Raw genomic sequence first — 12452 nt, forward strand, 5'->3', positions numbered from 1 at the left:
TTTTATATTGTCTGTCACAATGCTGTTATTCAGCCTTAACCCTAACTCGGAAAACCTTATATATTTCCACCGGGAAGTAATTATTGGAGTGAACTTGGTATGGTTGGTCAGTCTTTCCAACATTGGACATTTCTGTTGCCTTGACCTTTTCTTATTATTTTATTCATCAAGTTCTTCTCTTTACTGACTGTTATCTTATGTGGGGTGGGGATGGGGGGTTGCTGACAGTGGTGGACTTGACAGTGGTGGACTTGACAGTGGTGAAGATATTAGGAGCGCTGGGGCTGATGTGCGCTAAAATGTTGGTGTAGAGTGGGTAGCGGGTGGTGGTGATGACGGAGTAGCGGAGGGAGTTAAGGCCATCGGTGCGCAGCCTCTCGACGCTCTGTGCCAGTAACTTGTACCTGTAGAACATATACATAAACATTTATCTGAGGACTAAGGTTGTCTGCCCACTAACGGAGAGACTCTGAAATAGTTTCATAACTATAAAATATAGTTATGGTGTAGCCGATCTTCATGAAATGAAATATACAACTCAACCACCTATTTTGATACAACGTTTTGTAACTGTTTTGTCGATCGTACCAAAATGTAGTAATGGAGCTCCAGTAAGTCCCTTTTTGTACTTTAAGAGTTTAGAAAAAATTCAGCTAAACCCAAATATAAATATTCCTGAACTAATTATAGCATATATATTCTATACTTGCTGTACCTGGCCATGCGCTGCTGAGCTACAGCAACCCTTCCCTGTCACCCTGTCCTCTCCACCATTCCCCGTCCCCTCGTCTACCCAACCATTCCCCCACTCTTCCGTCCCTACGTCCTCCCCACCATCCCCACTCCTCCGACCCCTCGTCGTCCCCACCATTCCATCCTCTTCCGTCTCCTCGTCCTCTCCACTCCTCCGTCTCCTCGTCCTCCCAACCATTCCCCACTCACCCGACCCCTCGTCCTCCCCACCATCCTCACTCTTCCAGCGCCTCATCCTCTCCATCATTCCTCCCTCCCCGGTCCCCTTGTCCTCCCAACCATTCCCCTGTCCCCTGTCCCCTCATCTTCCCCACCATCCCCCACTCACCCATCCCCTCGTCCTTCCCACCATTCTCCACTCCCCCGTCGCCTCGTCCCCACAATCACCCACTCCCCCATCCTCCTCACCATTACCCCCTCCCCTCATCCTCCAACCATCTCCCACTCCTGTCCCCTTTCCTCCCCACCATTCCCCACTCCCTCGTCCTATGCGTTCCCAAATTATCTGATGTTCCCATCAGAAAAATGGGAACATCAAATGATCTGATGTTCCCATCACTACAGAATAAGAAGAACAGTTAAAAAAGGATATGAAAACAAATAAAAAACAAATAAAAAACAAACAAAAAACTATACTCACGAAATGAACAGAACAGTAAACAACACAGCTCAATTCCAACGCAATGTCACACAAAATAATTAAATTAAAATGAAAATAAATCGAAATTTATGAAAATTCATTTAATCAATGAAATTGGAAACATTGAAATGGAATCATAATGTATTTAGTGTGTGTTGCTCTGATGTGCAACAGATGGCGCTGTTTTAAAAAAGAAAACATCTTTTTACCTGTTACAGGTGTGGCATCTATATATAGTAGGCATATAAAAACACAGGCATATTCGAATGGAACGTTGTGTCAAAATGTCAAAGCAATCGGTGAAGAACTTTCAGAGATTATACCATGTGTTGCTCTTATGTCCAACAGATGGTGTTGTTTAAAAAAAAAAATTCTTGTCACAGGTGAGGCCTGTATATAGTAGATATATAAAAACACGCGCCTTTTCGAATGCAACGTTGTGTCAAAATGTCAAAGCAATCGGTAAAGAGGTTTTAAAGATTTCCCTCACATGAAAAACACAGTTTTTCAAACAAACATGTTTTTCCCGTCACAAAAGCAAAATTGTGCATTACAAAATAGTTTTAAAATTAATACAATAATGTTAAGAAACTTAATCGTAACACAACAAGAAAAATGTATTTAGTTTGGAATTAAAAAAGCATCAAGGAATAGAAGTAGCAATATAGTGGAAGATTTCTATTTTGATAAAATACACTAATCAGAAATGCAAGGTGATGCTGAGGCGGAGGTCTTTTGGGGAGAGGTTTGTCAGCGATTGTTTTTTTGACAAAGTTTAATAATGATATATCTTAGCAGAACAATATTTTTTATTTAGTGTTAGCAAACTGTGAATAACTGATTTAAAATATTTAAGTGAAGTACACCCTGGAAGAATGTGATCATTATCAAATTAGATTTACATGTTCAGACACATCATGCATGAAAAAATCATGTCAGGATTCCCAATTATCGTTGTTTTGATTATTTAAAATTGAAGTTGTATTTAAGATAGATCAAATGCACAATGCCTAATATTTGACCACAGATTATCCATTCCTAAAATGAAACAAACAACATTTTTAACAGCATCATATGTAATCACAAACAATAAATTAACAAATCAAAAGCATACCGAAGTCTCCAAGCCTCACAATAAACAAAGGTACATTCTAATATCACAAAACCTCACTGACAAAACCTTACACAACCACCATCTTTTACTAACAAGAATACAATAAATCCATTACTTATTAACAAGACATGATCCCATCCAAACACCACCATTCTATATAAATAAAAATGTAAATGTTCATTTGTTCAAAATCGTTATCTCCGAAAGTTCTTCACCGATTGCTTTGAAATTTTGACACAGGGTTCTATTCGAATATGCACGTGTTTTTATATACCTACTATATGGATGCCATACCTGTGACAGGTAAAAACGTGCTTAAAAAAACAGCGCCATCTATTGGATGTAAAAGCAATATACTCTATACTAAATATGTTACGATTCCAATTCAATGTTTCCAATTGCATTGATAAATAGAATTTTCATAGATTTCGATTTATTTTCATTTGGTTTAATTATTTTGTGTGACTTTGACAGACTTAGACTTGCAATTGAGCTGTGTTGTTTACCATACTATTCATTTCATGAGTATAGTTTAATTTTGTATTTTTTCATTTTTTCATATAATTTTTTTTTTTAACTGTTCTTCTTATTTTGAAGTAAAGGGAACATCAGATCATTTGATGTTCTCATTTTTCTGATGGGGACATCAGATCATTTGAGAATGCATAGAACGAGGGAGTGGGGAATGATAGGGAGGGCGAGGGGACAGGAGTGGGAGATGGTTGGGAGGATGAGGGGACGGGAGAGGGGGTAATGGTGAGGAGGACGAGGGAGTGGGGGATGGTGGGGACGAGGGTATGGGGTGGAGAGGACAAGGGGACGGGAGTGCGGGATGGTTGTGAGGATGAAGGGATGGTTGTGAGGATGAAGGGTTGGGGTAGGGGGAAATGGTGGGGAGGACGAGGGACTGGGGAGTGGGGAAGACGAGGGGATGAGGGAGTGGGGGATGGTGGGAAGGACAAGGGGATTGGGGAATGGTGGGGAGGACAAGAGGATGGGGGAGTGGGGGATGATGGAGAGGACTAGGGGACGGGGGAGGGGGAATTCTGGGGAGGACGAGGGAATGAAGCTGTTGGGAGGACGAAGGTACAGGGGAGGGGGAGGGGGAGGGGGAAATGGTAGGGAGGATAAGAGGCAGTAGAGTGGGGAATAGTTGGGAGGATGAGAGGGAGGGGGAGAATGTTGGGGAGAACAGGGGGAGAGGGGGAGGGCTGTGGCTCAGCAGCACACATGTGCTGCTGAGCCACAGCAACACGTGGCCGGGTACAGCTAGTTACGAATGAGGCAAAACCAAACACAAACTATCACTCATCACTTGTAATAAAAAAAGAGTCCCTTGCTATCAAAATAAAACCCACTAAAGTCTCACCACTCACTAAAATGACAAAAATATAATTAAACCTCCCTTATGCACTATAAAGTGAAACGTTCACCCAAACCTCTGCAATTCACTAACATGACAAAACATCATCCAAACTATGACCTCTCACTAACAACACATAACCAGTTTCAAACTACCACCTCTCACTAAGAAGACAAGACAATTCCAATCCACGAACCCCCATTAAGAAGACAAAAACACAACAGAACAACCACCTCACATCAAGAAAATAAGTATGTAAGTAATTATCAAAAGAAGGCACCAAACCAGGAAGGCTATGTAGCACCATCAAATGTGCGGAATAATCAGAGGGCGCTAAATATCACCAAGGATGCCAATACGAGAACAAAAACGCATAAGGCGAACGATATCAAAAGTATCCGAGTCACCTAGAATTCTATTGAGGGACAGGTGACCGCGAGGGGCGGTCGGAAAGAAAGACACGCTCGTCCTGGAAGTCAGGACATTCAAGAAGGACATGCACGACCGTAAGAGGGACAATGCAATTTGAACAATAAGGAGCAGGGCGGCGCTCCATCTAGTGACCATGAATTAAGCGAGTATGGCCAATATGCAACCTCGCCAGAGCTGTTTCCCATCGCCGGTTACGGTGGTAGGAGGACGGCCACGAGGAAACACAACATTTAAGAGTACGTAGTTTGTTACCAGTAACAGACGACCAAGAAGCCTGCCAATGGGTAAGGATGGAGGAATGGATAACCGGGTAAAAGTCAGAATATAGAATACCTTTACGAGAGATGGGACAAGAGCGGACAGCTTCCTTGGCGGCAGCATCTGCACACTCATTTAAAGACACACCAGTATGGCTGGGAACCCAACAAAACTCAACCAACTTAAATTTACTGTGAACAAGAAACAGCCAATGCTGGATCTCGACAACTACTGGATGAACCGGATTAAAGGACCCGAGAGCCATGAGGGCACTACGAGAGTCAACAACAACTACAAAGGAAGACTGACAACGAGAAAGCAGGAAACGAAGAGCATAGAGAATAGCATAAAGCTCTGCTGTAAAGATGCTAGTCTCCAAAAGTAAGCGACACATATAAGTGCGATCAGGAAAAACAACAGAGTAGCCAACACCGTCCGCAGACTTACACCCATCGGTGAAGATGGAAACGGAGTGGGGTGAGAAGGAAAATGCTCAAGGAAAAGGCATTTTAGAACCGTAGGAGGGGTAGAAGCTTTAGTGATGACGGGTCAAGGATGTACAAAACTGCGGAAGGGGGGGACTCTCCATGGGGGCAAAGAGGGAACAACACGAGGAGAAATATTAGAATTATGAACGAAAAGAGAATCCTGTAAGCGAGATAACCGAACAGAAAGAGGGACGTGGTGAAGAGGAACAGGAACCGCAGAAGGGGTAAAAGTTAAAGCACGACAAAGGCGAGACGAAGGATGTTGCAAGGACCGCACAAGGTAGCGAAGACAGTAGCGATCACGGCGGTCCTGGAGAGATAGGAAGCCAGTATCAACATACAAGCTGAGGACGGAAGTCGAACGAAAAGCACCAGAACTGAGGCACAACCCAGTATGGTGCAAAACATCAAGACGGTGAAGAGTAGAAGGAGAAGTAGACGAGTAAGCAGGGCAACCATAATCGAGCTTAGACAGGACGAGAAAGTAATGTAAAGCGAGGAGAGTGCGCCTATCCGCTCCCCCAAGAAGTATGGGACAATACTCAAAAGAGGGTAAGGGCCTTGGAGCACTCAACACGGAGGTAAGAGATATGGGGAAACCAAGACAAACGAGTGTCAAAGAATGACCCCAAAAGTTTCGCGGAATCTTTGTACTCAAGGGGATGACCATAAAGTGACAAAGAGGGACGAAGAACGACCCGTTTTCGAGTAAAAGTCATGGCACAAGTCTTAGTAGAAGAGAACTTGAAGCCATGATCGGTGGCCCAAGACGACACGGCATCAATCGCAAGTTGAAGCCGGCGCTGAAGGAGAGGCGAATCATCACCCTGACAGCAAAGGGCAAGATCATCGACATAAAGAGCGGAGAAGACGCCTGAAGGAAGAGAGGAAAGAAGACCGTTGAGGGCAACCAGAAAAAGAGTAGTGCTCAGAACACTACCCTGGGGCACACCTTCGTATTGCTGAAAAGAGGCCGAGAGAGTGGTGCCAAGGCGCACCCGGAAGGAACGACGAGAGAGGAAGCTGCGGAGAAAGAGAGGGAGATGACCACGAAGGTCAAAAGAATGAAGCTTGGATAGAATATGATACCGCCATGTAGTGTCATAAGCTTTTTCCAGGTCAAAAAGGACGGCAACAATGGAGGTCTTCGCAGCAAAAGCAGTACGAATATAGACTTGTGAGGTTAGGGGGATACGAGGACGTCTTTCTGCAAAGGGACATGACGAGGGAAGAGAGAAGGAAGGAAGGAAGGCTGCAAAAGCAAGGGAGAGACGCAGAGAAAGGGGTGGGGATATGGGAGCAACAGGACTCAGCTCAGTATCTCCAGGAACCTCAGAGGGGAGTGGGAATCCCCCCCACCAGCAGGCCAGCACACCCAGGGGGGACTGTAACAGAAGCCTCCCACCAACCAACCTCTCAGCCATCCCCCACCAATCAACTGTACCTCCCCAGACAGTAAAGTCCCTCTTCAGACCATGCCCCCATGTTCCCTGATCCCAGACACCCCATGTTTCCCCCATGCCCTTTTTCTTCCCCAACCCCTACCCCAGATCCTCACTGTTCCTGCACCCCATGCCCTTCCCTGTTTCTCCAGCCTGTACCCTTCCCAGTTTCCCCACCCCAAGCTCTCCTCCCTGCTCTACCCCCCTCCCTCCTGGCCCCTCCTCCCCAGGCTTCCCTCCCAAACCCCTGACCTCCCTGTCAACCCACCCTAGGATTGCTCCCCCATCCCATGCCCCAAATCACCCCCAACCCCAGACCCCCTCAAGTGCATCACGTCAGACCCCCCTAGCCCTCCTTTTCCAGATCCTCACAACCCTCTCACACCCCAGACCCCCCAGGTCCTCCTTCCTAGGCTCACCCATCCCAGATATCCCTTGTCCCCCAACTCCAGTGGAATCCACAGAAACTGAGAATGGACAGAAGAGAATCAGCTTTAAGGTCATGTACTCGAACATAGATGGGATTACAAACAAGGCTAGTGAACCTAGGGAAACAACACAAGAAGTAAACCCAGATGTAATTGGACTCACAGAAACAAAACTCTCAGGAATCATAACGAATGCGGTGTTTCCCCAGGACTACACTGTAATAAGGAAAGAGAGGGAATCAAGGGGAGGCAGAGGAGTGGCTCTACTGACGAGAAAGGAATGGAGTTTCGAGGAGATGGTTATTCCGGGCTGCGAAGGGTTCAGAGACTTCATAACAGGCACCATGACGATGGGAGGACCAAGAGTAGTAGTAGCAGTGATATATAACCCACCACCAAATGAAAGAAGACCAAGGCAAAAGTATGACAGAAACAACATGGCAGTTAACATTATCATTGAGAGAGCAGCCGCTGCTGCCTGTAGAAATTGATCCCATCTTCTCATAATGGGGGGACTTTAATTATGGAAGGATAGACTGGGAAACAGGGAACCACATGGAGGTGAGGAAGCATGGAGAGCGAAACTGCTGGAGGTTCAAGACATGATGGACTACACACAGAAGTGTAAGGAGGCAGCAGTCAAGTTTGTTCAAGTCCAAAAGGAAAAAAATGAAATGGAGATGAGAAAACCATGGTTTAATCAAAGTTGCAAGGTAGCAAAGCAGCTAAGTAAAAGGGAGTGGAGAAACTATACAAACAACAGAACACTAGAGAGCAGAGAAAGATACCAGAGCTCCAGGAATGAATACGTCAGGGTGAGAAGAGAGGTAGAGAGGCAATATGAAAATGACATAGCGAGCAAGACAAAGACTCAACCCAAACTGCTGCATTGCCACATCAGGAGGAAAACAACAGTGAAGGAACAGGTAATGAAACTGAGGATAGGAGCTGAAAGATTCACTACAAACGACAAGGAAGTGTGCGAGGAACTCAATACAAAATTCCAGGAAGTCTTCACCTCAGAGCAAGGAGAAGTCCCAGAGATAAGGGAGGGAACATCAAGCCAGACACCACTAGAGGAGTTTGTGATTACCAATGGGGAGGTGAGGAAGCATCTGCTAGATTTGGACGTGACAAAGGCTATAGGCCCGGATGGAATCTCACCATGGATTCTAAAGGAAGGAGCAGAATCTCTGTGCCTACCACTCTCCGTGGTGTACAACAAATCGCTGGTAACAGATGAACTGCCAAAAATTTGGAAGACGGCCAATGTAGTCACAATATACAAGAAGGGTGATAGGCAGGAGGCACTGAACTACAGGCCACAGTGTCCCTAACTTGCATTCCATGCAAGATGATGGAAAAGATTGTGCGAAAAAAGCTAGTGGAACAATTGGAGCGGAAGAACTTTGTAACACAACATCAGCATGGGTTCAGAGATGGCAAATCGTGACTAACAGAATTAATTGAGTTCTATGACCAGACAACAAAAATCAGGCAAGAAAGAGAGGGCTGGGCAGACTGCATATTTCTGGAGTGCAAGAAAGCTTTTGACACAGTACCACATAAGAGACTAGTGTACAAACTGGAGATGCAGGCAGGAGTGAAAGGGAAGGTACTCCACTGGATAAGAGATTACCTAAGCAACAGGACACAGCGAGTCACTGTGAGGGGTGAGGTCTCAGAGTGGCGGGGAGTCACCAGTGGAGTCCAACAGGATCAGTCCTTGGATCTATGCTGTTTCTGATATACGTAAATGATCTCCCAGAAGGAGATACATAAGACCACACACAAAAGACCGTCCCTCACTACATAACAAGGCCACCCCCAGACCACCACCTCTCACTAAGACAAGACCACTCCCAGACCACAACCCCTCACTAAGACAAGATCACACCCAGACCACCACCCCTCACTAAGATAACAAGACCACACCCAGACCACCACCCCTCACTAAGATAACAAGACCACACCCAGACCACCACCCCTCACTAAGATAACAAGACCACACCCAGACCACCACCCCTCACTAAGATAACAAGACCACACCCAGACCACCACCCCTCACTAAGATAACAAGACCACACCCAGACCACCACCCCTCACTAAGATAACAAGACCACACCCAGACCACCACCCCTCACTAAGATAACAAGACCACACCCAGACCACCACCCCTCACTAAGATAACAAGACCACACCCAGACCACCACCACCCCTCACTAAGATAACAAGACCACCACCCCTCACTAAGATAACAAGACCATACCCAGAACACCACCACCCCTCACTAAGATAACAAGACCACCATCCCTCACTAAGATAACAAGACCACACCCAGACCACCACCACCACCCCTCACTAAGATAACAAGACCACCACCCCTCACTAGGATAACAAGACCACACCCAGACTACCACCCCTCACTAAGATAACAAGACCACCACCCCTCACTAAGATAACAAGACCACACCCAGACCATCACCACCCCTCACTAAGATAACAAGACCACCACCCCTCACTGAGATAACAAGACCACACCCAGACCACCACCACCCCTCACTAAGATAACAAGACCACCACCCCTCACTAAGATAACAAGACCACCACCCCTCACTAAGATAACAAGACCATACCCAGACCACCACCACCCCTCACTAAGATAACAAGACCACCATCCCTCACTAAGATAACAAGACCACCACCCCTCACTAAGATAACAAGACCACCACCCCTCACTAAGATAACAAGACCACACCCAGACCACCACCCCTCACTAAGATAACAAGACCACCACCCCTCACTAAGATAACAAGACCACACCCAGACCACCACCACCCCTCACTAAGATAACAAGACCACACCCAGACCATCACCACCCCTCACTAAGATAACAAGACCACCACCCCTCACTAAGATAACAAGACCACACCCAGACCACCACCCCTCACTAAGATAACAAGACCACACCCAGACCATCACCACCCCTCACTAGGATAACAAGACCCCACACACACACACACCACCACCTATCGTTAACAAGAGTGAACCATTAAATAAACCACCACCCCTCACTAAGATAACAAGACCACACCCAGATCATCACCACCCTCACTAAGATAACAAGACCACACCCAGACCATCACCACCCCTCACTAAGATAACAAGACCACACCCAGACCATCACCACCCCTCACTAGGATAACAAGACCACACACACACACACACCACCACCTGTCGTTAACAGGAGTGAACCATTAAATAAACCACCACCCCCTTACTACCAAGACTAAACTGCAACCGAACTACCACTCATCACTAACAAGACCAGCTCATCCTAACCCTAACACCTTACTACAAAGACAAAAACTAACAAAACTACCTCCCCTTTTGGATAAAATAAGACAACACCCAATTTATATTTCCTCATTAAGAAGTCACGAATGGAACCAATAGACTATCCCTCTCTCACAAAACATGGCCACACTCAAACTACCGCCATTCTCACTACAATTCCCAATCCGAACAGCCCTTACCAATAATAACCAAATTACCGCCCCGTCTCTAACAAGAAAATATACCACCAAACCACCTCCCCTTAACAATACGTGAATACAATCAAACTACCAGCACACACTAACAAGAAAAGCTCTCACCCTAAACCCTAACTACATATAAATAACTACAATCGACCACATTAGGACAGAAAATGGCACTCACTGATATTTGGAGCCACCTGAACAACGGCCTCTCTCTTACCTCTCTTGACTGGGAGCTGCAGGTCTGTGTTGAATCATCTTGTATCTGACGTAAGGGTTCGGGTATCTCCACACCGTCATATCTGAAGACGTAACCCTATTCCACATATCATCGTCCTCGCCTCCCCATCCCCAGTACATGTTGCTCCAGCCATTCACCTTTAATATGTGGCTCTCCATCATGAGACAACCACCTCCGAAATAGCTATGGTAGGGATTCCTGTGGGAGAAATAGAGTGAGCTTACATTTTGGGGCACTGAGATGCCCACTTGGGGAGTGAGAGCGTCGGGGCACTGTGGTGTCCACTTGGGGAGTGAGAGCGTCTGGGCACTATGGTGTCCACTTGGGGAGTGAGAGCGTCATGGCACTGTGGTGTCCACTTGGGGAGTGAGAGTGTCGGGGCACTGTGGTGTCCACTTGGGGAGTGAGAGCGTCATGGCACTGTGGTGTCCACTTGGGGAGTGAGAGTGTCGGGGCACTGTGGTGTCCACTTGGGGAGTGAGAGCGTCATGGCACTGTGGTGTCCACTTGGGGAGTGAGAGTGTCGGGGCACTGTGGTGTCCACTTGGGGGGGTGAGAGTGTCGGGGCACTGTGGTGTCCACTTGGGGGAGTGAGAGTGTCGGGGCACTGTGGTGTCCACTTTGGGAGTGAGAGCGTCATGGCACTGTGGTGTCCACTTGGGGAGTGAGAGTGTCGGGGCACTGTGGTGTCCACTTGGGGGAGTGAGAGTGTCGGGGCACTGTGGTGTCCACTTGGGGGAGTGAGAGCGTCGGGGCACTGTGGTGTCCACTTGGGGGAGTGAGAGTGTCGGAGCACTGTGGTGTCCACTTGGGGGAGTGAGAGTGTCGGGGCACTGTGGTGTCCACTTGGGGGAGTGGGAGTGTCGGGGCACTGTGGTGTCCACTTGGGGAGTGAGAGCGTCGGGGCACTGAGGTGTCCACTTGGGGAGTGAGAGTGTCGGGGCACTGAGGTGTCCACTTGGGGGAGTGGGAGTGTCGGGGCACTGTGGTGTCCACTTGGGGAGTGAGAGCGTCGGGGCACTGTGGTGTCCACTTGGGGAGTGAGAGTGTCGGGGCACTGTGGTGTCCACTTGGGGAGTGAGAGCGCCGGGGCACTGTGGTGTCCACTTGGGGAGTGAGAGCGTCGTTTCATTTAGTGCAGTTATGTGTTGGAGGGAAACCTGGAGAATAGTTATTGCTGTGGCAAATTTGGTTTTGTGGGAGAGAATATAAGTTATGTATAATCAACCCCCACATCTGAAAATTATAAAGATAAAGTAAGTAATTATCAAAAGAAGGCACCAAACCGGGAAGGCTATGTAGCACCATCAAATGTGCGGAATAGTCAGATGGCACTAAATATCACCATGGATGCCAATACGAGAACAAAAACGCATAAGGCGAACGATATCAAAAGTATCCGAGTCACCAAGAATTCTATTGAGGGACACGTGACCGCGAGGGGCGGTCGGAAAGCAAGACACACGCTCGTCCTGGAACTCAGGACATTCAAGAAGGATATGCACGACCGTAAGAGGGACAAAGCAACTAGGACAATAAGGAGCAGGGCGGCGCTCCATCAAGTGACCATGGGTTAAGCGAGTATGGCCAATACGCAACCTCGCCAGAGCCGTTTCCCAACGCCAGTTACGGTGGTAGGAGGACGGCCACGAGGAAACACAACATTTAAGAGTACGTAGTTTGTTACCAGTAACAGACGACCAAGATGTGGGAACCGACCTGTGAGATTTATATTTATTTAATTTATATGAATT

General features: G+C 47.0%; 1 protein-coding gene across 1 annotated transcript in view; it reads right to left on the bottom strand.

The window, feature by feature from the left end:
• The window catches only part of LOC123751102 (beta-1,4-galactosyltransferase 4-like), an 84490-nt gene continuing 72038 nt past the window's right edge, over window positions 1-12452 (bottom strand). Inside the window, exons 5-6 of the mRNA XM_069328283.1 lie at window positions 10678-10896; window positions 1-404 (exon numbers count right to left, since the gene is read on the bottom strand). Coding sequence (XP_069184384.1) covers window positions 191-404; window positions 10678-10896 — 433 coding nt within the window. The 3' untranslated portion in view covers window positions 1-190. The remainder of the gene's footprint in view (window positions 405-10677; window positions 10897-12452) is intronic.

This window comes from Procambarus clarkii, chromosome 2, assembly GCF_040958095.1.
Source record: "Procambarus clarkii isolate CNS0578487 chromosome 2, FALCON_Pclarkii_2.0, whole genome shotgun sequence".
In the NCBI taxonomy this organism is placed as follows: Eukaryota; Metazoa; Arthropoda; class Malacostraca; order Decapoda; family Cambaridae; genus Procambarus; species Procambarus clarkii.